At 39.5% G+C, this 27,406-nt stretch overlaps 1 protein-coding gene and 1 non-coding gene across 4 annotated transcripts in view; both read right to left on the reverse strand.

Annotated features, from left to right (window-relative positions):
- The window catches only part of PDE4D (phosphodiesterase 4D), a 585,222-nt gene that overhangs the window by 157,823 nt on the left and 399,993 nt on the right, over positions 1–27,406 (reverse strand). For all 3 annotated transcript variants that reach the window (XM_049648543.1, XM_049648545.1, XM_049648544.1), the window contains exon 5: positions 25,135–25,184. In XM_049648543.1, the coding sequence (XP_049504500.1) occupies positions 25,135–25,184 (50 nt within the window). The remainder of the gene's footprint in view (positions 1–25,134; positions 25,185–27,406) is intronic.
- LOC125935860 (U6 spliceosomal RNA) lies at positions 11,316–11,424 on the reverse strand. The gene has a single exon (XR_007461844.1). It is a non-coding gene; the product is annotated as a U6 spliceosomal RNA (small nuclear RNA).

The raw sequence follows: 27,406 nt of genomic DNA on the forward strand, positions 1-27,406 counted from the left end.
AGCAAAGGCGTTAATTATTTCTCTCCTTCCTTTCTTCAAGAGTACCCCTTACTTAAAGACTACCATTTTCTCTTAAACTAACACACATCCTCAGGCTTAACTAGACAGAAAACCAAACATGGAAGAAATTGATGGGCAAACAACAACGAATCTGAGTGCATATTCCCCATCTGATTCCAAAACTAATGCCAAAGTCAGTTTGGTCAATAGTACATATTTCCTCTTAATCACTGAGGTGTCAATAGAAACAAGAATTAGGGGTCAACACCTTTCCATAGTGTTAAGTTCTTTCACTAAGGTACCAGGTTCTTTCAGGTGCTATCTTATTTGGATTTTAATTTGTCCTAACATTCCTCCAAAAACGATTACAGCACACCACATCACTGTATCCATTTAACTCCCAAACCACGGGGAAACTGGCTGCAGCTTCAAACAACACTATTAAAAATACCACAGGGGAACCTTGGAGTAGGAATTCCAGGCACAAGTACAGCAGAGGGACAAAGAGGGGCTGTAAAGACCTTGAGTGATACTGGGATGGAGATTTAGCAGAATTTCAGAGTCTGAAACAACAGTCCTTAAGATTCTTATGTCGGGTTCCCAGGGCTGGTTCTGTGTGGTTGTGCAGGTTTGTTAAAAGTCAGGATAAACTTCGTCTCTCCTTGCCTCCCTTGAATTTGTCTTGTCAATAGATTTGTGACCCAGTGTAACTACAACTCACAAAGGCTTGGCAAAGTTGTCCAAAAAGAGGCTCCCTGTTACTGGGCCTTGCAAAGAACAGCAGACTCATTAGTGCATATTTTCTCTTTGAACCTGGATATCTTTATTGTGCCATCTAAGCAATTAATTGGAAGTCTTCTGGTGAAATCCTGACTCTAAGGGTTTAAAATGCAAGCGCAGAAATTAGCACAGCCAGGGCTACATGAGAGGCCCCAGGCATCCAAATGTGAATGAGTGTTTTGGAAATCTAGCAGACTTAATGGATTAGTCTAGAGTCCTGCCACTTGGGAGGTCCAAATTCAGGGCCTTAGATCTGGGAAGAAGATGTTACAGTTGTGTTGGTAAAGGAAGAGTCGGAAGAAGAAAGAGCAAAAAAAGGAAGAGGAGCCAGTGCGGCCTTTCAAAAAAAGACACCTTTTCTGGGGGGGAGAACAGCAGAGCAGCTCATGCTTTCAAGTTCTTAAACAGAATCATTGCAAACTGAGCGTAACAACAGAAGAAAAGGGGTTTGGCATAAACTTGTTCATTCTTCTTGATTGGCTTACATGCTTCTGGATTCTTCTTAGAAGATCCAGTCTGCCAGACATGATTATTTATTTTAGCAGGAGATTCCAGGAGCACAGGAAAGCTGGGCTTCTTATGGTCTGCCACTCTCGTGGAGGTTTTCCTCTGTATCACATATTTGTTTGGAATTTTACATTCTGCCCTGTGAATATTTGATTAATAGATATCTCCCTTCTCCTGGCTCCCAGGCTATAGGGACTCAGGACAGGGATAATGCTTCTTTTGGTCATCATTGTATCCTAAGAGCCCTGCTTAGGTCTGGCACATGGAGACCATCACAAAATTACTTGTTAAAAGAATATTATCTAAAATGTGAAATAGACCAGGTCTGGAGATCTAACCCAAAGGTAAGCAATTCATGGGTGCACAAGTAACAATGGCCTCTAATAAATGTGCCTAGAATAAAAAATTGTCTACTTCTAGTTATAAATATGCAGGTTCTATTTAACTGAAATTGTCAATGAGAAACTACAAACAAGGTAACTTGTGGCAGGAGAAATAAACAAAACAAAACAAAACAAAAGCATGTATAGATGGTCTGAAGTAAAGTCAGAACTAGAAAAGCTATAGCAAAGCTGGGACACTGAAGAAGTAGGTTAAGAAAAAGAAAACACCAGACATGCAAACAAACAAACAGGAGAGTCTCAAGAAAGATACTCTATGTCCTACCCCAGAAGATTAACTTGCAGTTCTCTAGAACTGTGATGAGTCCTCCAAACTTTTATGCCCTAATCCTTGTAAGAATGATGTGTATTTTGATCTAGTTATTTCTGATAACTGAGCCAATCTGATGGAAATGCTCCCATATGCTGATGCGGGACCTTCGTGAATGACTGTGTGAAGATGCCTGCTTGTTGCCAGTAGCCTGGGACCTGGAGTGCTTTCTTGGAACTCTCAAGAGTGGTTCCAGGAAAAGTCACCCAATAACCTTAATTCAAGGAAATGAAACTCTTCTGTTTTGTACTGGCTGTTTGAAAATATGGTCACTTGAGTGAAATAGAATTTCTTCCAAGTACTACATCATGGTATACCCCTCAACATTTACTGCAGTTATACATAGGAATTTGACTTGTCTTGAATCGCACAGTCCTAGAGTTGGTTTCTGTTTGCTGCCTGGAGCTCACTTCCTGGTAGTGATCTTAGCAAGATGCATCATCTTTTTCAACTCACTGGAGACCATCTGGGGTTCAACAAAAACCTAACTTGCAAGATATCTGGCAGCAATGAAATTCCCGTTTATAACTGCTATATAATCATGAACAGCACTCCTTCTGTATAGGAGCAGAGTGGCACAGGCTTTTCTTGAATCTATACTTGTGCTTAAAACCACACCCCCCTCCTAACTCATGCACAGATGTTGGGAAAACAACTGTAAAGAATGACAGAGGGGCAGGGTCTCAGCGGCCTGGGAGACACTGCGGTGAGGAATGAGGAGGTATCATGAGGGAAGAAGGGGGTGTATTCTGGAAGCTTGGAATTAACATGGTAAATAAGGTAAGGAAAGGGACATTAGATAAGATATGGGAGATCATAGAGAAATAAGCGAAGGAGGCAGAGCAGAGAGTAGGAAAAAAGGAGACAGGATAAAATGAAAGGAAAAATGGGAGAGAATGCAGTGGAGAATATGAGAAAAGAGGAGCTATGGAAGAAACAAAAGTGAATGAGAGTGAAATGAAAGGGAAGCAATAGAGGGTTGTTTTCTCGGTATAGAATCTGAAATATAACTACCAGGGTTTGAATCCCAGCTGTCAACTTTTCAGAATAATGATTATGGGAAATAATGACTATCAGCCTCAGTTTCTTCTTCTGCAAAATGCTGTAATAATCCTACCTAACGAAGTTGTGAGAATTGTGTGATCATGTGTGTCATCTTAGCACAGAGTGTGGCACAGAGTTGGTGTTACTGTTAGTGAGGTTAGAAGAGAGGGGAACAGAAGAACGAAGGAAGAACAAGATGGAGGAAGTAGGAAGGAGAGATATTTAGATAGTAGAAGAATGAGAAAGAAAGAAGTTAATGTCTCCTAATGATTTTAACCTTTCTTTACCCATATTATAATTCAAGTTTCTATGCCCACTATATTATTTCTACATGTTTTAATGACAATTGGGAAAAAACAAGTACATATTGAATGTCCTTTTTAAAATGTATTTTTATATTGAACTAACCTGTAGTAGGTTGTATTTCTTTAAAAGTTGAAATTATTCCCTGGAAATGAGTAAGATCAAGGCTACATGATGCTAAACCAGTCATCCAAAAAACCCATTTATTTTCCCTTCCTCCTTACTGAATTGACCGGCTATTTGATGGAACTAAATGAATTGACTGGTTATTCTGAAATGTGTTAACCCAGCTATAGCCTGTAGGAAGAATAGAGCACCTAGTGTTCTTGGTGATGTACCTTTCCAAGTTTCTGTCCCCAACACTAACCACTTCCTTTTACTTGAAGTCATTTTGCTTTTCTCATTAGTCTCACAATCCAGGGCTAGTGTTGGGTACTGAGGCATCCCTAAGCCCAAGACCATAAAACAATGTAATGGAATTGGACCAAGTATAAAAGGAAGGAACTATGGAGTTAGTTGTCCTTACACTCTCAAGAAAAAAAGAACAGTGGAACGGTAGGTAAAGTATGAAAAAGATATTAAAGAGATCTATTCTTTTTCTTCCAACAAATAACTTTATTTTTTTAGGTTCATTTATTTATTTTGAGAGCGTGCACACACAAACATGAGTGGGGGAAGGGCAGAGAGAGAGAGACTCCCAAGTAAGTAAGCTCTGCACTGTCAGGCTCCACACTGCCAACGTAGGGCTCCAACTCACGGACCATGATATCATAACCTGTGTCAAAATCAGGAGTTAGACGCTAAACTGACTGAGCCACCCAGGCACCCCAAAGAGATCTATTCTTATATTAGGGAGGAGATAGGAAGCCACAGCCGAAATCAGAAGGAGAAAACTCTTCATACTCCTTGCATAAGCACTCCAAAGTGCCCTTGGCATGGAGCTGTGCACTTGTCACATCACAGACATGCCTCCTTAGAATTTCCACAAAGCTGGAGAAATAGTGTGCTCACAGACTTGCAGTGAGGTGATAGGCCAACCTTCAATGACCATGAGTTAGGCTACTCTTAAATGCCATTCAGAATAAACCGAAAGGAGTTTTATCTTTTTCACATACACATGCCCTTCCATAGGACCATGCGAGTTATTTAAAATAGTGGCCAATGAACCTAGGCCAGTTATGACACTGCTTCTCACATTTTTCTCATTCAGAGGTAAGACAATAGAGAGGTCTCCTGTTATTCCCTTCTGTCACAGGGGTTAAGAAGCACAGTTTTATTCCATATTCTTTCCTGTGCAGGAGAAACAAAGTTTTCAGTGTTGCCTTCTACTGCCTTATGTTTTGCTTCTACACTCTATTTAATAGCAATTAAAAAAAAATTTTTTTAACGTTTATTTATTTTTCAGACAGAGAGAGACACGGAATGAACGGGGGAGGGGCAGAGAGAGAGGGAAACACAGAATCAGAAGCAGGCTCCAGGCTCTGAGCCATCAGCCCAGAGCCCGATGCAGGGCTCGAACCGGCGGACCGAGAGATCGTGACCTGAGCCGAAGTCGGACGCTTAACTGACTGAGCCACCCAGGCGCCCCAATTTAATAGTAATTTTAACATGTTCTGAGAGATCTGTGTAAGGACCTCTTGACTCCAGGTCTTTTGGACACGGAAGTTGATCATGATGGTGTTCTAGCACCGTATACTGCACAGTGAAGACACAACAAAAGAATTAACATCTTATTGGGGAGGCAACAGGAATAGTGAGGCAAAAACTACAATTTTTAGAACAATTTCATTAGAGTTATACCAGAGGTAGCTATGGGGGCTATGGGAGAAGAAGGGCCTGGCCCAACTTGGGGAACAGGGCAGGTCTTGGATTCAGGTGTCATCGTACCCAAACAATTAGGTGAACTGAGCCAAGAAATTAAGAGAAGAAAGTGAGGGGTACCTGGGTGGTCAGTCAGTTAAGGATCATGGTTCATAAGTTCGAGCCCTGCATCCTCAGCACAGAGCCTGCTTGGGATTCTCTCTCTCACTCTCTTTCTACCCCTCTGCATGCATGCAAGCTTACATTCTCTCTCTCTCTCCCTTCCTCCCCCACCCTCTCTCCTCTGTCTCTCCCTCTCTCTCTGTCTCTCTCCCTCTCAAAATAAATAAAAAATAAAAAGAGAGCAAAGTGAGTTCTAGATGGCAAGAAGAGAGAAGCAAATGCAGATAGCTATGAAACATGGCACACATGGACGGAAGAAGTTGGCTACTGGAAGAGGCAGGTGGGTCCTGTGTACCACTGCCAAGGAGATCAGATTTTATCTTCAGGCTTATCACAGAAGGGTTTTAAGCAGGGAAGAGACATTCTGAGACTAATTTTTCAACTATATCAATTTGGTTGCACTGCAGAGCAGACAGCAAAGTTAAGGGGAATACACAAAAGACAGACTATTTAAGAAAGTGGTTCTCAAATGTTTTGATATATAGTAAGAAATACATTTTCATGGAAAAAGGCTATGAATGTTTGTGTGTATGTCAACAATTTCAGAAAACAACACTTATCCTTGATATTATAGATGTGACTTTACATTGTATTACTTTCTATTCAATTCCATCATATATATATATATATATATATATTTTTTTTTTTTTTTTTTTTTTTTTTTTTACAAAATGCTAAATGCAACTGACAGTTTCAAAATACTACTTCTGTATTCTGGGGTGAGCTGATGAGTACCTGATCTGGAGAAATATCAGTGGCATGGAGAAGAGAGAAGAGGTTTGACAAATATTTATGAAGTAAACTAAAAATATAGTTATTTATTTGATGGAGGAGTGTATGATTTCCAAGTTTCAGTCTAGGATAAAAGTGCTGTTTAATTGACAGGAAGAACAGATCTGCAAAGAAACCGAAGTCCAGTTTTGAACATGTTGTATTTCATTTTTTAAAAAAATGTTTATTTATTTTTGAGAGAAAGAGAGAGAGAGAGAGAAATAGAGTGGGGGGGGGGGTCAAAGAGGGACAGAGGCACAGAATCTGAAGCAGCCTCCAAGCTCAGAGCTGTCAGCACAGAGCCCAACGTGGGGCTCGAGTCATGACCTGAGCCAAAACCGAACGCTTAACGGACTGAGCCACCCAGGTGCCCCTTGAACATGTTGTATTTAAATGGTGGAGTATCATCAGGCACTGTGCTTTTGTAAGAGTCTGAAATCAAGGAGGAGTTCTGAGGACAGGGAGTTTGGGGAATACCAAGTTTGAAGGTAAAACTACATAAGTATATGTAGGCATCTAGAGAGTGCACAAAATGAGAAAAGCAATGAGCCAGAAACAATGTTTAAGGAGGGGAACGGGGGAGGTAGACATAGGAAGAAGAGTAGTCAGAGCAGCAAAAAGAAAGTAGAATCGTTTGGGAGAGAATGGTTCCTAATAAATACGTGTTGAATAAATATTTACAGGATAAATCAATGAGGAGAGGGTTTCTGACGGAGGTCTCTAAGATCAGGGCAGAGAAGGCAAAAAAGAGCTCCCTGGACACTGTAGTGAGGGTGGTGGGAGGAGGTGTGTATGAGGACGTCCTCCTACACTGATGTGAGGAGTGCCTGGGAGGTGAGGAGGTGGAGTGGCTTGACTGAGAAGGAAAGGACAAAGAAGCAAGCAAAGGGATCAGCAAGGGTTCTGCTACCGGGCTTCACTATTGTTTTGTTCTGTATTGTTTTTATGATTGAGACAGACATGAATAGGGAAAGAGGCAGGAGAACAGGAGAGATTGAAGAAGTGAGAAAAAGAAAGGAAAATAGAAGGAGAAAGGTCCTGGAGATACTGCGAGGAGAGGTCCGAGGGCACAGATGCAGGGGTTGACTTCAAGCAGGAAAGGGATGGGTTGCATTACCTGCTGGGACAGGAAGGGAGAACAGGATGGGTATGGATGTCAATGAGAGGATACAGAAACTGAGGAGGTTCATGTCTTCACAATGAGTTTCTTGATTAGGCTGCAAGTGAAGGCATTTGCTGAAAGGTGATGAGCAGCTGTGGCGCCAGGTGGCTTCACAAGGGGAGGAAGTTTGGAACAAGCACCAAGAGAAGTGAGAGGGCACAGAGCAAGGATGAAGTGTCAAGTGGCACTGAGGGTCCCATTGAGGTGAATGCCTTGACTTTATTTGAATCCATCTTGGAGTGATGTGGGATTTTTCCCGCCGGAGTTCAGATAAGGATGTGGAGCAGGCAGATAAGAAACTGAGAGTGTTGGGTTTTTTCCTGAGAGGTGTAAGGAGAACAGGATGGCAAAGAATTTGAAATAGAGACTGGGAAGGCAAAAAGGAGAGGAAAGGAGATGGAAATTCCCAAATGAGGGGATTGCCGGACAAAATACTCTATTTCCCAGTCTCCCTTGCAGCTACACGTGGCATACGACTGAATGAGCCAAAGGAGATATAAATAGAAGCATGCTGTGGGGTTTCTGGGAGTTCTCTTCCAAAGAGAGGGGATGTGCTATTCTTCCTCTCCTCCCCTGTCTTACTGCTGGCAATTTAGATGTGATGGCTCTCTACATGCCATCCTGGACCATGGAGGCAAAGCCCATACCTCAGGGATAGTGGAGGAATCATCCAAAAGAATCCTAGATCCCTCACAATGCTAGAGCAGTCACACCAGCCCTGGGCCACCCACTCTGGCTCTCTTTTATAGGAAAGAGAAATAAACTTTCATCTTGATTAAAGCATAATTTTTCAGGTCTCTTTCATTCCAGATGAACCAAAATAGTGTGCATATATAGTGCCTGGAACACTTAGAAGGCTGCCTTGGAAGAGAATGTTAACCCTCCACTGTGTAATGCCACGTAAGGAGCACATTTTACAGTAAGCAAAGAAGCTTTGGTCTTTTTAGGAGATTACAGGCTGCTCTTGATTTGAATGGAGAGGAAACAAAAGCTGACACTTGCATTTCTTCATTAAATTTTTTAAAAATTAAAAAAAAAAAGCCACATGGATGTTATTGCTTTTTTCCTGTGATGGCAAGCAGTCGTCTCTGTACTTTTTGCAAAGAAATGTATTAAAAGTAAGGACAATATTAACACCCAGCATGACACATTTCCATGGTCTTACATTTTTTTTTTCCTTCCCTGAAGGGTCAGAATTCCCATCAGGCGGCATAAAATGAGTGGTCTAAGCCTAAGCCTAGTAAATCACTGGTATTGCGTTGTTTTTAAAGTGACCAAACAGCTGTAGTTTTCAAGGTCAGCTGAATCATCTGCCAGGGTCACACATGTTTCACATGTCAAGAAATGTATATGGGTTCCACTCCATGCAGGATTGTATGGAAAAAGACACTTGCAAACAAGTGATCTGAGGACATGTTTCCAAACAGCTGCTATGGTTATGTGGATAAGAATTACTACATAAACTGTGTTGAAGACTCTGTTTCCAATCACTCAAAAAGAATATTCATTGCAATTCATGATGTCCACGCTGAGAGGGCCAGTTTGTGATCATGAAGACACATAGTAAGTATTCGATTAGGATACAAAGTAACAGTATATGATTGCTATTATAATCATAGTGACGTTTTTCCTGTGCAGGTGGGAAGAATGTGTACTGGGTATAAAAACAACACCAACCAAACACATAATTAAGACGGAACCTAGTTAAATAGCTAAGGATGGAGGACTTCAAGTAACAAGATTTGGCTAATACTTCTCCCTCCAATTCACGCTGCAGGCAACATTGACTAGAAGCTAAAGACGTGACTCTTGGATGCTAATAACTTCCTTAACAAGCTGGAGTAATTGGTATTATGGAGCCAGACTGATGGCACAGGGAGAGGATGGCCTCAGGATTTAAGGAGTTTAGGAACAGAAAAACATGTTTTTTAAATTCACATTTTAACTCAGAGCATAGTTAGAGATGTCTGGCTTCAACAGAGAGAAGGAAAAAGCTACTGATTTTTGCAAACAGCTCCTCCAGTGGGTTGCCCTATCTCAAAATGGATAATTGGCTTTGAAGAGTAGCTCTTAGATTGAATTTTTTTCAGTTCTCATAATGTTCTTGGTATGTGCTCTTCAAAGCCCACAATCGGCCTCATCATCTTGTTGATATTTACTAGTCCTAAGGATCTCTCATGTGTGAGACATGTTGAATGAAGACTGCCTTCTGACCAGTTAACCCCTCTCTGCATGTTTCAAGGTTGGCTTCTGTATTCTGTAAGCAAAATAGCAGGCACCTCCAAGTCAGCAGAGTGGCGCAGACAGGCATAGACAAATACTCACTCTAGCTAAGTATGGGCTCCAGTCAAGCTGGAAAAGGTCTCTCAGCTCTGAGTCACTTAGACAATCAAGTCCCTGAACATGTTTCTGTCCCTAATATTTTGTTGCTCTAGGCAACCATCAAGTCCACACGAAGACTTCTGCCAACTGGAGAGGATGACGAGCCAGGGGAACCAGAATTTTCTTTTAACTCTTTGTTGAAAATTCAAAATAGCAAACGGTGGGTATCAAAGACATTCTCTAAAGGATCTATATTGGGAAAAGTGGAATTCATATATTGATTTAGTGTATCTTTTCACCACTAGTTAAGGAAGTATAATGATAGAAAATAAAGGCAATCAGAAGCATGCATTTTTTAAAAAATTAAAAAATGCACAAAAGAGCTGGTTGGATTTTTAGATATTTTTAGTAATCTGATATCCTCATTTTATAGATGAGAAACCAGCTTAAATTATGGACCCAAGGTTAAACAGGGAGTTAGTGACAGCTGGATTTATAGCTTTGGTCCCTAAACACTGGGGTTACTGCTCTTTCTACAAGTTTCACAAGTCCAGTGCCACATGCAGAATGAAGGAATGTTAGTAAATCATAAATAATCACCTCTTTTGTAATAGCAAATGGTTCTGGATGAAAAGGGCTACTTTCCTGGGTAGCTGGAAGCAGTCCTAAATGTCTGCAGCTATGTAGTGATCATCCAGGAGGAACACATAACTATTCTAAACTATCTGAAAAGCATTCAAGGTCTATCATTGCTCATCTGAATTTGATCTTTGCTTCCTCTAAATTCTTAAGACACTTACTCTCTGTGACACAATCCTGGGAGTATCTAAGATTCTTGATACGTTTTTCATATGTACAATTATATCCTGCTAAGTCCTTGTAGGTAGGATTAGGTCACATTCATTTCCATTTCCCTGAAACCCAGAGTACAGAATTAAACATGTTTTTGTTCACTGGTTGATGATAAGTCACTATTAATTTTATTAGCTCTAGTAGTTTAGTAACAATCTACTTATCCAGAAATGGTCCAGGAACGTATACTATTCAATACCAGGAAATAGGTGTAAAGAACCCCAGAACAGTCAATAAATGCATTTAAAGACTTACTTGTTAAAAAGTGGAATCAGGTCTATAAATACAGAAAACAAATTGATAATTCTTAAGTGCTACTTCTTCCAGAACACCTTCCATATCTTGCTTTAGATCTCCAGCAGAGAAGTACTAACATTTTCTCTGCCTTTCTTTTTAGAGGTGCCATTTGATGCTTGGGCTCAAAGAGACAGAGATGGTGGTGTGGGAGTGGCCCTCCTAGTTTTACTTTTTCTTTGTAGGGAAACACCTAAGGAGATCTGTCACACTTATGAATCTAACCTCTTTGAAGGTCTTATTTGAAAGCAGATTGTGCTACACTGTGCACAAAGGCATTTTAAATTTGCAGGTGTTACTGCCCAAATTAACAACAATACTTTGAACTTTTACAGAACCTTTCATCAAATGATATCAAAACAACTCAGCTTATAAAGCCTTAGGAAGCTGGTGGACAAAATATCCTGTTGATATATAACTGGGAGTTTACTGTATTAGCTATGTTAGTGATTTGTTTCAAGTTCCCAGACAATGGTATGTTTAGGCAAAGGATACTATTTTCTGTGGGCTACATCTCCAAATTGTGATATTTAATCTTGAAAAATTAAAAAAAAAAACAATCGTTTTCTTTTCAAATTTTTTGCTGAATTTTAGTTACCAGTTCACATGGACTTGCTTGTCATCCTTGGGCAAGTGCCGTGCTATTCTTTTCTCTATTGTTCCAATTTTAGTATATGTGCTGCTGAAATGAGCATAGAACCTAATAATTATTTTTCCCTCTTAATTTGGCCAAGCATAGCTTCTTTTTGGTGATCCAGAGAAAAGCTCATAGAACACACTAAAATGGACTTCACCTGTGGTGAAGGAGAACCATACTTACCAGTGGGTTTTAAATGAACAAAAAAGTGTCCTACAAATCTGTTTGAGTCTTCTGGTTATTATTATTTAAATGTGTAGCTGTGTAGCATGTTTCTCCAAAAATGCAAATCTAATCTTTTTCTGTTTTTCTCCTTCTGGCTTCCTTCACTCTTTTTCCTCACATACATTGCCCTCAACTGGGAACAGGGGTGCATTCCTATTTTCCCAGATTTTAAATCTGTTGTAAAGTAAATATGAGCAATATGTGTCTGAAATGTTTATCAGACTATGGTTTTTATTTGGCTTTGTCCTAGCATATTAGTTTTTTTTTTTTAATTTTTTGCCCCATTTCAATGGTTTCTTTGATGTCTTGTTTTGACCAGCTGCTGAGCTTTTTGTGGCTGTCCATTTACATCACTTTAAAAAATGGTACATAAATGAAATTTGAACAAAATGAACAGTACTTTCACATTGTTTCAAAATCAAACATGTTCCTAAGGAATCTGATTTATGGCAGATGGAGAACAAAACCTTCCAGAGGGAGGACTGTTAAATGAGTCTTAATTGCTTGCATATGAAAATATAGTGACTAAGATTGTGTGCACAATTAGGAATTTAAACATGTAGAAAAGAGCTGGCCGTGGAAACATTTTAGCAGGCATAGCTAGTTTGTATGAATACAGACAATAGAAGACAAGTTAGTAAAGGAAAATAATTTTAAAAGAAATTTAGTTGTTTACTTCATCATTCCTTATGTCAAGCTTCCAATTGTAAAGATGATTCATTTACCTCTGAAACTCAATGTACACTAAAAAAAAAAAAAAAAAAAGAGGTTTATTTAAGAATTAGAATTTCTTTCTCAGTCCCTACTATGTGCCAGATATTAGGCTTGGTGCTTATTCATCTCATTTAATCCTTAAAATAACTTTCTGAGGTAGGTTAGTTATTAACTTGCATTCTACAGATGACAAATTGAGGCTCAGAGAATAAGTTGCTTCAAAGTGAAATGGCTATCAAGTGATATATCCAGGGTTCTCTGTATTTATTGAATGAAACCGAAGCCCAGCTTCTTACAGTGCCTAGCTCTTCCCCTGGAAAAACACATACCTTTCAAAAAAGTAACACTAAGGGTGCCTGTACTTTCAGTTTTGCGTCAAACTGCTTTCCTTGTGTTGGGTGACACAGCGTGGTATGGCTGGGTGGACGGGCCAAAGTTGGTCAGGTCTGGGAGCAGGGTTTGGGACAAAGATGGTAGATTTAGACACACAGGCCAGAGCTGGGTGGCCTCAGAAGCTCCGTCAGGGTGTTGGGTTGGGAGGGCAGTGGCCAGGTGGAAGGATCTAGTCAAGAGATTCAGCGCTTCAGTGGCTCTGTAGGCAGCAACTGTGGGGGCAGTGAGGTTCCACCTGATGGTTCTGCCACAGCACGTGGTACTCAGTCTGGCTCCCCACAGCTAGGGTTTGGGCCCTCCTCCTTATGATGACCCGGATGTTCCAAATGCATAGTACCGTGTTCTATCGTGAGCTTCCGTTTGTCTTCAGAAATCTAAGACCATGTCATGCCTCTAATGGACCAAAGTGTCTTTTCCATGGGACCTCAAGTCGTCCTTCAGATTCTTTCTCCTTAGGAAATCTTCACCTTCCTGGAATGGGGGTATAGGCTGTTTCTAAGGACTTTGATGAGGGTCACTATGTGGATATCCAAAACTAAAGTTCAAACAATGAACCTTCAAATAAACGTAGAACCCCAACTCATTCATATACTGGGGTCTACTTACATGTTTTTTTCTCAGAAAGTTGAAACGCTTAAAAACAATCTGTCTCTATTATTCTGTATTCCTTAAAGTAAACCCAGACCACAGTTCATTTAAATTACTATTAAGCCAAGATCATAGAAATGTAAATTATTCCTCACTTTGATTCCTTATAAGCAAACCGGGAGCCACAGATCATGAAACTCTGTATAGAACTAAGCATAAACGTGTGTGTATTAAATGGTCAGGCAATCAAGTCACTTTTGTACCTTCAGAAGAACTGGGTTCCCAGGGATACATTAATGAACAAATGTCATCCACATTCCTAAGAACCTTAATATTATAAAGAGCAGCAAGCTGAGAGATATATTAGCAAAATAAAGTGTGTTGTGGCCAATCTTCTTATCTCACTATAATCAGTAATAATTTGGGGTCCACCAACATGTATTTCTCTTTTCTACCAGTACCCTAATTTGTTTCAGGAAATTATCTGGTGTCTCCATTGGATAATTTTAATAACAGCATAGTCCAAAGTGATCAAGTGCTTCCTATGTGCCATGCATAGTGCTTAGTTTTCCATAACTATCATCTCAATTTTCTTGAACTCCTTATGAGAAAATTACTACTATTATGCCTACTTCAAAAACCAGGGACTTGAGTATATGGAAGGTTAAATGAAGTGTTTGAAGAAAAGCATCTGTAAGTGGCAGAGCTGGGATATGAACCCACATAATCTGGCCTCATAACTTAGGCTCTTGGTACTACCTTATGCTACATAGTGTGGGAGAACAGCCCAATGTCCTGTTCTCCTTTAGCCAAGACCCAAGACCCAAACTAGACAAGTTAGACCCCTTCATTGGAATTTAACTCTTAGACATATTAACAAAGAAACTCAAAACAGTTATAGGAGGCTCTCTAGATTGCTCCTGCCATGAGAATTTCCCTTCATTTGTGCCTTTCTAGCACTCTGAAGATGAATGGAGTCCTTCAACCCTGATCCTTCAGCCTCCTGACTAATTCTCAGGGAATTGGAAATTATTTCCAATATTCTATTTTACTGAAGTAAAGTAGATTCCATTTTACTAGATTCTATTTTACTTAAGTTAGCAGAGTTGGGTTTTACCTTGCACTGGAGGATCATTGCTGATGTACCATCATTTAAGGGGAGGGTATAAGACAGCCTAGAAGAGAGCTGGGTGAGAATCCTCAAAGAATAGGATGCTGAAGGACTGTAAGTGCTCAGTGATAATGGGATAGACACATTGAGAAATAACCTTGTAGTATAATGCCAGGTTGATTTCCTCTGCTTCCCTTTCTGTTGAAATGATGAGGGCTTGGGCCCCTCTCTCAGCCAGTAGGGCTGGGACACACTGGCCTTTTCCTTTATCTCCAGGACCTTCAGCAGTTTCCAGTGAAGAGAACTGTGCTGGGAAGATCTTTAGAAATGCAGACTGTACAAGGTGTGTTGAAGAGGCAAAAAGACTCCCAGAGACCGTTGCATTCCTCTCAGAAACTGACAGGATTTCAGATGAAGCTGACTCTTTCAAAGTGTCCCCTGTGAACACCTACCTATATGCTTGCTTATTCTATATGTTGCCATCACTCTACAATCCTAGGACATTGTCTTGGGATTTCCTTGCCACGTCTGTTATACTTCTCCCAAATACCTCAAAATTGTCTTATCCCTTGGAGTGGATTCATTTCTAGAATTAGCCTGATCCAGGCTATTCTGACATCCTGTTTGCTGACTAGCATTGGTAATCATATTGGAAACAGTATTTCTTGTCAAAAGTGAAGCATGACAGTAAACCAATGAGGTGACTCTTTCCTCTCTGGCCTATAAACTATTCCCAAAACTATTTCTAAAATACTCTCAGCAGTGGCATCTGGACTAAAAACAGGTACATTTTACAAAGGTAACTACTTTGAGGATCAACATGAATGGCACAATAGCATCTACTGATAGTTTTGTAATGCACATTGATATATAAGGCGCTTTTCACCTTTTAGTAAGAATTGCCATTTATTATTACCAGACACTGTGACAAATTTTCTACATGCATTATCTTGTATAATCCTCAAACTTAGGAGGACATTATTATGAGTATCCACCACATTTTGACAGAAAAGAGTCAGGGTATAGAGTAAGTTGTCGAAGGTCACAAAGCAGGTAAGCAGGAGAGCATGGCTTTCGTGAAACCCCGATCTCCTGACTTCTGAGCCCTCTTCTTCTCTAGGTTCCCACGTGTACATCAAATTCACAAATAAAACTTACAACAGTGTGGAATTTTTTTTTCAAAATAAAAACCTGCAGGAAAAGAAAACCTAGGTCTATTTCTATGTAAACAATTCTTGTTAAACAGCACAGTCACACAGTCAGAGACTTGAAGTGTCTCAGAAGTCCTTGCCTGTTCCTCAACTTCAATCTCTCAGTTCCAGGACTGAGAGTCCTTTTCTGTCACCCTCTCTAGTTATTTGGAAGACATTTACTCTTTTACAAGTCTGTCTTCTACTTTCTCATGCTGTTAAGTTTTCCCTAAGTTCCTGAACTGGGTCCCCAGGACTCTTTGCAGTGTCTGAGCTAAAATCCCAGTGCAGACAGCTTCCTGGTTCTGTAGGAAAAAAGACCTCTCATCCTGACTCATTTCTTCCTCACTCCCTTCCTCCTGCCTTTCCTGATTTTAGCTATTTGTCTATCCAAGCATTTGTGAACCCTCTGCTTTCTTTTTTACTTAATGCTCTTTGTCAATCAACAAAACACATTTGATCTTTTTCAATTCAGAAAACTTCTAGGATGATGGTTCTAAAGCTCAGGGGAGGTATTTTATGCCTCACTGGGTCCCAGAGCCTAAACACAGTCTTTCACAACCTAGAAACAGAGAGAGAAAGGGCAAACCCAGGAGGGCACACAGAAAGGAGATTCTCCACATAGACAATTCAGTGTGCAATATGCAAATATCAAAAACATACCAGAAAGAAAAAGTCATAAGCACCCATGTAGAATACAGTGAAGCAGAAATACTTCCAGACTGCCCACAGTGCCAGGAAGGAACCACAGAGAAAGAGAGAGCATAGCACACTAAAAAGCACTAGATATTTAGAACATCAGAAATATCTAAAGGAAGTGCCTCTGGGGGATAGAGAGCTAAGGAACTTCATGGCTAGAAATCGTACTCAAGAAAATATAACAGGTATGATGGGCTTATCAAGAGTCTAAAACAAAGACATGATGAATCTTATCACTTGTAGAAAGTGCCATTTCAGGGGTTAAAAGTGGTCCTAGAAGCAAGGTGAGTGGGAGCCTCAAGCACTGCTTTTTGCCCCTAAACTTCTGACATACTCTACATGAGGCACTTCTCACACAGACCACACTGCCGTTCCCTGTGGAAGTTCCTGCCAGGGTACTCTCAGGAGGTACTTCAGGAGAGTCAGGAAGAGGATGGTAGGAATTAAAGAATGCTTCAAGAATTCTACATCCTAGGCAGGAATCCTTTCCTTAGCTTATGTAACTGAGTTCTTAGGGTTTCCCAAAGGTTTCTCTGTATCCATAGACTTTATCCATTCTCTTTTTTAAAAATGTCTAAGTTTATTTATTTTGAGAGAGAGAGAGAGAGTGTGCCGGGAAGGGGCAGAGAAAGAGGGAGAGAGAAAATCCCAAGTAGGCTCCACACTGTCATCACGAAGCCTGATGTGGGGCTCGAACTCATGAACTGTGAGATCATGACCTGAGTCAAAACCAAGAGTCAGATTCTTAAGCAACTGATCCACCCAGGAACCCCAGACCTTATCCATCATCTTATCCTACTATCCATTCATATACATTCATAACAGGACCATATAAATTTATTTTCTGTCCTCCTTAAAAAAAAAAAGAAGAACAAAAGAACAAGAAAAATTCCTAGGGAGTCACTGTCCTAGGGAAGAGGCAAATGACAACAGATTGTATGTTTGTTTGTTTGTTTTTGTGCACATGTCAATAGATCTTAAGAAGGGAAACCTTAGTGATACTCCTTTGAGTCAGCTGTAATCTACATTTTGTCATTTGTGGCTGTATATCGGATCCTCATACGGTTTAAAGGAGGTTATGCCTGTAGAGTCTTCAGTAAGTATTAAATGTCAGAAAATGTTACCTTTTATTAATGTCAGTATCCATACCATCTCCAACGGATTTTCTAAAAGTATTTTCTGAGATGGTAAAAGAAGGCTGCTCGAAGTGAACTCTCTGTTGATTCATGGAGTCAAACAATTCAGTGTCACATTTAACCAGTAAAATTTGGGAAATTAGACCAAAAGGAATTTTCACTGCTTTGCCCCACCACAGTAATGTATTTCTGAGTATGCCTAGAATATTTTCTACAGAATACATGGGTGGGAAGCCCTTTGTGGGTAAAGGGAGCAACTTAAGAATGCAGCTTTTGTTTTCTTTCTTTCTTTAAGGAAACTTGGTACTGTGTCTAAGAACACAAAAACAATACAGTTACTAAACATAACATTTCCCAAGCCCGCTCCCACCCTCACACGCAAACATGGACATGATACTTCTCTTCTAGGAGAAGAGCAAGCTTGTCTAATTAAAATCTTGTATACATTTTGAGAGATAACAGCAATGGCAGCCCAGTAATGACGACCATGATGACGTGCTTTACACTGATAATAGTATCACCTTGTCTTTCCTTCCTAATCACACAGCACTTCACACATAGTATCTTGTTTATCTTAGACTGTATTGTTTGTGACATGGGGGTGTGGATGTCACTAATACACTTTCCAGAAAGACAGTGATTTTCCAGCAAATTACGAACAACTCAATGACCCCACTGTGCACTGGCACTCTCACCCACATCATTCAGTATTCCATGATTCTCCCAAATTTGGCTGACCAAATGGATCATCTGGGAGCACTCATAAAGACTGTGAGTCTTGTCCCAAAGATTCTGTTCTGGACTGTCTGGGAATCTATCCTCTTATTTTTGTTTTAAAGCATAGCCTGGTGATCTCTTTTGGTCAGGCAGGTTTGGGAAATACTGCTCTTTTCAAACTCAGGGCAGTAGGAAGGGATATTGGCTGCAGTGGACTTGGGTGAACATTCAGATCCTCTCTTTCTGTGGTAGCTTTGCTCAACACTGGAAGGATAATAGAACAGTCAAGCCATAGGCATCATAGGCTCAATAATCAACAGATAGAGTACTGTCCTATCTGAGGGATATTATTATTATTTGAAAATATAGTTAATTCTTCACTGTGGCTCCCCAATACTGAGATATCATTAGGCAGCATCTCATTAGTACCTTTTCCAAGTGAGAAGAGGCAAACAGTTGAGACCCAAAAAATACATGTTTGTCACTAGAGTCTATATAAAATGATTAAGCTATCGGCCTTTGGTACTTACTAGTCAACAGCTAAGAATGTCTTAAATTTAATCCATTACACATAATTAAAATGTATTAAATGTGTGCCTAATGCCCACTTAGCACCTTATCATGTAGTCTTTAAAATAGTAGCATTTTTACATGATTAAAATTTTGCCATAATTCATGTAAAAACCTTTTTATTATAGGTTTTTATAACAAAATAGAATTCCTACAGTATTTATTATTATTGGGTTGTTTTCCATCTTTTATGCTTATATACATGTGCTGTGATGAACACCATATGACTTCTGTTTTCACGTCTTTTCTCATCACTCTTCAAGGTAATCAACTGCCAAGTATTCTCAACTCTGTCTCTGAAAACAGTTGTCAGTCTATCCCCTCATCTTCACTGGAGATACCACCACCCGAGTTCAGAGTTGCGTTATCCTTAGTGTGTACTTGACAGATAACAGCCTGCTAATGAGGATGGGGCTGCCTCCGGTCTCTTCTTTTTGGTATGTTTTCTATCCTGCTTCCAATATTGTCTTTCTAAATTATATACTTGCTCCTCTGCATAGAAACGACTGATGACTTGGGGCACCTGGGTGGCTCAGTCAGTTAAGCGTCTGATTCTTGATTTCAGCTGAGGTCATGATCTCATGGTTCCTGGGATTGAGCCCCACCTCAGTGTCTGCATTAACAGTGCAGAGCCTGCTTGGGATTCTCTCTCTCTCTCTCTCTCTCTCTCTCTCACCCCCCCCCACTCATGCTCGCTCTCTCTCTCTCTCTCTCTCTCTCTCTCAAAATAAGTACACTTAAAAAAATGATTGATCATCTTCCCTTGCCCATAAAACAAAGTCCACCATGATCAACACTGGCTTCCAATACTCTTCACTGCTCCTGTTTTGTTGCTCCGCACACTTTCAACTCTCTTTGTCTTTTACTGTCCCTAGTCTGCTGATCTGACAGGCACCCCATGCTTCCACACCGCACTCTTGCTGGCCCCATGGGGTCAGGTGATCGTCCCTTGACTATACGCAAAACTCTACATTCTTCAAAGCTCAGCAAAGAACTTTCCATAGATAGTACCTGTATTTGAAGTTGCTTCAATTATGGCCACTTGGCTTGTACATAATCATTCATGATTCCTTCTCCCCTCGATTGTGAATTCCTTGATGCCAATAGTCACATTTTACTCATACCTTGACCTCTAAAACCTACCCTATTGCAGGCCATATAGAAGGTACACAGAAAATATTTGTTCACCAAATGGATAATAATCATAATCATAATAAAATTCTAGCACTTACACTACCTACCACTTGTTGAATACATTCTTGCTACCAATCACTGACTTAGAATTTACTGATGAGAAAATGAAAGCTTAGAGAATTTATGTAAATTGATCACAGTTAAAAAGCTAATAAAAGGAAAGCTAGGTTTTCAATCTATATGGTTCGACTCATACTGGCTGACTAAATAACATGCAGTTGCATTTAATTATGTCAACTTATGTTGTAACAAAATACCCACAGAAGATATTCAGGCAATAGATATTCAATTAATTATTTTCCCCATGATTACACATTTGTTTTTTTCACTGTTTATAACACCAAGTATTATTTCAATCACTTCCCGGTTGAAAAGTCATTGTGTTAGACCTGCTTCCCCTCTCTCTCTATCTCCACACACACATATGTATTTATAAATATATATTTAAATAGAAGTATAGAAAGGCAAAACAGGTTAGCTTATAAAAAAGAAACAGACTTTTATACCTCTAAAAGATTATAAGTTTAATAATCATATAATAATACTTCAAGTATTTAAGGAAATCTTTCAATTCAATGCTTTTTCTGGAGAGGTCTTTTTCATGACGGAATTTTTATAAACGTAACCTCTTTGGGCTTAAAAACTTTAAAACACTCGATAGTCAGTAGATGTGTTAAGTGTCAAGGTAAAATAAGAAAAAAACTTGCAAAAAAGTCAATGTACAGGGGAACCTGGGTGGCTCAGTCAGTTAGGCGTCTGACTCGATTTTGGCTCTAGTCACGATCTCACAGTTGGTGAGTTTGAGCCCCACATCAGGCTATGCACTGACAGTGCAGAGCCTGTTTGGGATTCTCTGTCTCCCTCTCTCTCTGCCCCTCCCTCACTCGCTCACTCTCAAAAATAAACATTTTTTTAAAGCCAATGTACAAACAGTCCCATACACAATCTTTATCCATGTTTCCTTCAAGTTATTAAACCACATGTCCTCAGCATTTTTCAATCAGATTCCTAACAAAGCTAACTGAGCTTCCATTTTCTGCAATTATCAGAGTCTTGCTATAATGTGCCCTTATTAAAGGAAAAGGGAAAATAGGGGAAGTACATGGTGAAGTGGTGCCTGCTACTAGTAGAGGGGACTTGTGTGCAATGGACTGGTCTCCTCCTGCACGCACACCACCTTAACGTGCATTTCCGTCCAATGTCTCTTTGATCTCTCTCACCTAGACCCATTTGTCTTCTTTATGCAGATCTTGCTTTCAATTATTGTTGCACATATTTCTTTTTATGTTATATGCACTATTTGTTATTCTCTCTCTCTCTCTCTCTCTCTCTCTCTCTCTCTCTCTCACACACACACACACACACACACACACAGACTTATAATGACTTAGCTAAGTACCTAGCATCACTATTGTCACCATAAAATACTTTCTTGGTGTCTTTTCTTTAATAAGCTCAAAATGTTAAATGGTTAGTCCAGATAATAACACAATAATTGTTCCAGTTAAATACCTTTGGTATTCTTTTTGTCCCCTCGTTGGATTTTAGGAATGACTTTGAGCTTTAGAAGAACAATAAACATGCAAGGTTAAGTTTCTTCTCATTGGGTTTCAACTAATTAGTACTATTTGGATAATTTACTTTTTATATCTTCTACTTACCGAACTGACTAAATTCTATTTAGAAAACACTCGGTTTTTAAGGGGTGTGAATATTCAGGGTAAAATATGTGGAGTGGAGACTTACACCAATTTTTTTGTGGACTAAAATCAATTTTGTTTTATGCTAGTCAATGTATCACATGACTCCCTCTATAGGTAAAGTGTAAGCAATTATATTCACTTTATCACTTATAGAGAAAAACTTGTATTTTTTAAAATCTTGAGCCAAAAGACATTTGCCTTAAACCTCCAAGTTCGATTTATCTGAGAGCCTAGAGGTTATATTCGGTGAATATAATCGAAACAGCTCTAAATATAAAGACCTATCCAGGGAGGAGATAGGACGTGACTTTTTTTTTCCTAATTTTCAAGTTTATGTACAAGAAATACAGTTCTGTATCTATTGCTCATAAATTAATATCCTTTAATACTTCTTATACTTTCTCAACGCATACACTTCTAAAGTTGGTCTGAAAGCTACCCTAATATGATGAATGGTTTTACAGGGGTTTAAGAAGGCCCCTGGACTCAGAGATATATATTCCTGGATCCATGTCTAAGTACCATTTACTCTCACTAGGCCTCAGTTTTCTCAACTTTACAATAGAGAAGTTTAAATTTCCTCTGAGTTGCATTCTTGCATGAAAATTCTTAATTTGAAAATGATTAAAGGGATTGAAAATGTGGCAATTAGAAACTTAGTGAAAAGTGATACTGGGAAGACATGACAAGATTGTATGAGGTAGCTTTTCCTGAGTTAACATCATTTGAAAACGAAATGCTCGAAAGGACTAATTGTGTCTAAAGAGGCATAGCTAAACTCCAAAACCCATACAGAACAGCACAATACAGCGATGGCTTGGCCATCTCTGACGCTTTGCTGCCCCCTCATGTTTCAACATACTCTAGTTCTATTATTCACTGCCCCTTAAGGACCTAAGTAGGTGAGCCTTGCTCTAAGTAATACAAGGATTCCTAAAATGTCCTGTGATTACTGTTTAAAAACAATCATTGATGAAATGTTCCAGAAAAGCTGACACATCATCAGTGTCTTCCTCCTCTACCTTACAAGCTTTCAAATTAGCTTTAAGAACAACAACAACAATAGATGCCAGACATGGATTAGGATTATAGGAAGAAACACCTGGAGCTGTGCACCACAGCAGCCTTTTGGACCACTCCTGGACTCTGCCATATGGTGCACTGTTCCTCCAGATCCTAACCAAAATAACTAAGAAGGTCAAGTTCATCTTAAAGGGTGCCCCACTGACCCTTTTTAACACTCTTTTCTGCCATTCCCAGGACCATGACACAGGAATAGCTGGGTTCTAACAATAGGAGGCATGAACCTGGATGTATAGGTCCTGAACAGTCAGCGGCTGAGGAAGGAGATGCACTTTTCTGTGTACCTCAACTCTTACTTCTATCCAAGTTTATGTTTTTAAGAGCCTACTTTTTCAGAATGGGCTCAGAGACAGAAATCTTTTCCTGCCATTGCCCTCATTCCCACAGCCTCCATTCCACTTTTCCACCTTGGTTGGCTAGGCTGGGACAAGGAAAAAAGACTGCCATTCTCTAGTTAATTTCCCATTGTGCTCTGTGATGAACACGGCTGCACTAAGCAGTTAAGGACAGTTAATTAGTTTCCCTTCCTAGATAAGATATTTCTGTAGCCCCACTGTCCCTAGGCCTCAGGTCAGGAGCTTGTGGGTACAAATGAGGCCATATTAACCTTAATTCTCAGATTTCAATGGCTCAAAGTTCCCTCTGGTATAACTCCTGGGCCTCAACACTATGTGAACATTTGTGGGGGCTTCTATAGGGTCTCTCACATGTGTTTAAGAAAAGTCTGTGCCCTTTGAGTGCAATTACTCCTCCTTTAATCACTTCCCGGCATCTGCCAGGGTGGTTGGACAGCTGCCTGGACCACTGACCACCCACCACCTCCTGATGGACACAACAATCTCCACCGATACCTGCAGCTGCTCTCTGGAGAGGATGCTCCTGTGAGGCTGGCTCATATGTGACCTCAAGCTACACAAGCATCCAGGAACCAAAATAGCACTGCGTTCTGTTCAAACTACAATGTCAGAGTCCTGCTTGTGGCAAAAATAGTAGGGGTGGGGAGGTGACCCCTCTGCATAGGGGTCAGATCTAGAGCCTGAAGCAGGGCTGGGGATGAGCTTCCATGTGGCCTCTCTCACTAGAAGCCCCAGCTGCAGGCTCACAAAGGTTGGCCTGCTTGTCCCTCAACGTAATAGGCAAGTGTACAGATACAGGGCCATCCAGTTCTACACCCCTATCTCAGTTGAGACCCATTGACATTGAACTCAGCTTTCTGGGAAAAAAAAAGTTGTTAATCAAAGAACTTATTTTAATATACAGGAATTTCAGTCTATATCTTGAACAGTGACAGGAAGAAATGTGATGGACAAGGCTTACACTATGAAATGACACTTGAAAATCATCACCAACAAGATCTTGAAAGATAAACATAGGAAAAAGAACCAAACATTTAATATTCGTTGAAATGCAAATCCCATTCAAAAGACATTCCAAAAAGAACAACATTACCAACTGTTCCAGAATCAACTCTGATGTGACCGCAAAGGAGACCAGATTAAAAGTGCTGACCTGAATGGGGAAGTTAACTTTCAAGCAAAGTGTACTCACTAATAGCTTAATAAGGAGCTCTCAAAATATTCTGAGTTGGAGTCCAAGGAAGGCACTTGAATCAAATGAAGTAATGGTCTAGTTTGGAGAATATGTTAATTTTCTTCTGGTAATAATTTTAGAAAACATAGGTTTTCTTTTCCAGGCAATTATTTTAATGAATCAATTGGGGTTTCAAGAAATGATTAAATGAGTTCAATTTGGTTTCAGGTTCAGCAAAATGAGATCATTTGTTCTGTTTTTGGTTCAGTTGAGGTCAAGCCCCATGTCTAAAATAGATTAATAGGAATTGGGATGATTTTTTTTTTTTTTTGCCCTTTATGTCCCTCATCCTTCTTTTCCCTTCTTTTCCCCAAACATCTGTTCTTTTGATCTCATTGAACTTTCCTGTGTTGTATAATTACTTCTCTCCCCTCCCAAAGTAAATTTATTCTCACTTTGAGCCAAAATCAGGACTACTGGAATGGTGTTCCTTCCTGCACACAACTGGGATATCAATTAACCAGTAAGGTACCTTTTATTTATGCTTTCCCTTTCATTAAAACAAACTACCACACAATAACGTCATGCTGATGGCATAAGCCTGGAAACGATATGGTCAACATTTGGAAGGTAACACTATCTCTCATAATACAAATGCCGAGAGCAATGTATCAGCACAGATTTAAATGGTCTTTAAAGATGGCACATCAGTAAAGATTTCCCAAATAATAGCTTAAATGGAGAACTTGTGGACTCAAGGATAGAAATGATAATAGAGAGAAAAAGGGAACAATTTCTTTAAAATTATAGAATTGCAATATAAAATTGGTGTTAAGTGTTATGCTGAACCTTGGAAGATATGATTTTTTTTTTTTTTCTAGACAGAAGAAGAGTAAGCTTCTAGATCTTTCTTACCTGTTATGGTGGCTTTGTTGATGGATGGTTGGTTGCACATGGGTGATCTTCTGACAAAGAGAGAAAAGTACAAAGCAGTAAATATGTGGTGCATGTTAATCTCAGGACTCTCGGAGTCATCTCCAATATGCTATTTTAATTCAAAGGATTATTTTTAAGGCAGGACATGCAAATGAAGATTTCTCTCAGACTAGCCAGTTAAGTTCCTAGTCTATAGTTAATATCACACATGTCAAAAAAAAGCAAAGAGTTAAATCTCACAGTGATAGACTTTGGGGAAAATAAGGCTGAAGTAAATGTCACAGGAACATGATAGAGGAGGAAGTTCTTATTAATTGACTGCATTCAATTAAACCAGGGCTTACAGAGCAAACACAAACTTTGTGAATTTGAAGAACAGTCAAGCGACAAGTGGTTTCCCTAATACAGTGATGAGAAACTTTTGTTTTTGGCATAAATTCTCAGAAGTGAATGACTCCTTGGAGACTGTGTTACAATTAGAGAAGCTATTTAAACACTTTCCTTTTCCTTTCCTTATATTGAGAAACATCTCTGATACATTTATCAGAGAGGTATATCAATGCTTTGTCCAAATAGATGCTATAGAGACTGCAGAAACACTATAAACCAAAGGTACTTAAATAGGTTCTATCTTGTATTCTCTGATTTTTCAGATGCTTGCAAAGTTTCACAAGGTGATTATATTCCCCTTGATCTGAAAAACCCTGCTCTAAAACTAACATGTATCTCTACAGAGTCCAGCCACAACGTATCCACTATTCAATCAGTGCTTAATAAATTATGTTGAAAAGAATATCACTTATGGACTATAACTTACTTACAATTGGAAGCTTTTAAAATATTGCATAGTGATCTTTAACACTTAACTAACACTTACAAAACACTTACTGTGTGTCAGACACTGTGCTAAATGAGCACTTTTGACGAATAATCTACTTTGATCCTCAAAAGAAACCATAAAGCAGGTTATCTCATTGTTTTCGTTTTACAAAAGAGGAAAACAAAGCTTTGGGAAGTCGAGTCACTTGTTCAGAATAAGAGAGCTGAGTTTTCAACTAACGCAGTGGGATTCTAGAGCCAGCGCTCTGCCATACTGCCTTATTTTTAAGATGCTTTTGTGGAAAGAGGACGAACAGCCATGCGTCTGTGCAAATGACAGACTCTTGCAGAGCTGTGTTCAAATCTGCTTTCCTGAGATGACACATCTCTTAATTGGGAGATGCAATCTAGTGCTTTCTAAATTCTCACTGCCTTGGTTCCAGGCAGTGTCTGGCTCTGACTTACTGCTTTTAAGTTTATTGATGTCACTTTAGGATTGAAGTTTTGTGTTTGGCTGGAAATGCACCACAATCAACTGCCAAGTTATTCTGGTTTTTATTAGTAAATGAAATGAGAAATGTAAAACTTGATTAATGTTTCATAAAACAGAAAGGGTGATGCTTTAAATTGTTACTCTGAAATAGAGCTGATCTTCTTGCTAAGAGTATATTATTCAAATAATTTATATCTTAATTACTCCTTTTTTAGTCCTTGCTCTGTGAAAATCTAGAAAGAGTTTTATCTGAAAAAAGGTATCAAATGAATAGCCCTAAGCTCATCTACAGTTTTAGAAAACCAAGTTATTGCCTTTTTATTTATTATCTTCTCTTAATAACAATCCTACAATTTGGGGACTTGGGAAATTGATATTTCAACAAATAATGACAAGCAGACGATATTAATCACTTGATCCATGGTTACAGTGGTAAATCATTTAATGAAGAATGGGTCAGAACTCACTGTGGAATTAAAAATCTCAGGGGCAAGAAAGAGCAACATGATAGAAACCAGTGATAGACTAGTAAAATCAGCAATCCACATTTGAGTACCCACAGGGGCCAGGCTTCACATGCATTCCTCATGGACTTCTTTCCTGTAGCAAACAAAAAGGGCGGATTGTGCAAGGCCTCACATGCCTTCCATGAAATCCAAGGGTAAGCTTGGAAATGTTTTAGTGGCATTGTAAGTGTCCAGCAGGGAAAATTCTGATTCCCTCATGGTCATCATGTGACAAGCCAGAGTTATACCATTTCACCATCGCTATCTGCAGCAGAGCTTAGCTGTGTAGACTAATTTCTGCTATTCTGATACATGAAGAGGTTGATTCAATTTGAATCAGTAAAGGAGGTACAAATCTGCCTTAGCCAAAAGAGAGACTACAAAGGCCTTTACTTAGAGACTACCAGCTAATATTGTTTGGTTAGATGTTACT

This window comes from Panthera uncia (genome assembly GCF_023721935.1).
Source record: "Panthera uncia isolate 11264 chromosome A1 unlocalized genomic scaffold, Puncia_PCG_1.0 HiC_scaffold_17, whole genome shotgun sequence".
In the NCBI taxonomy this organism is placed as follows: domain Eukaryota; kingdom Metazoa; phylum Chordata; class Mammalia; order Carnivora; family Felidae; genus Panthera; species Panthera uncia.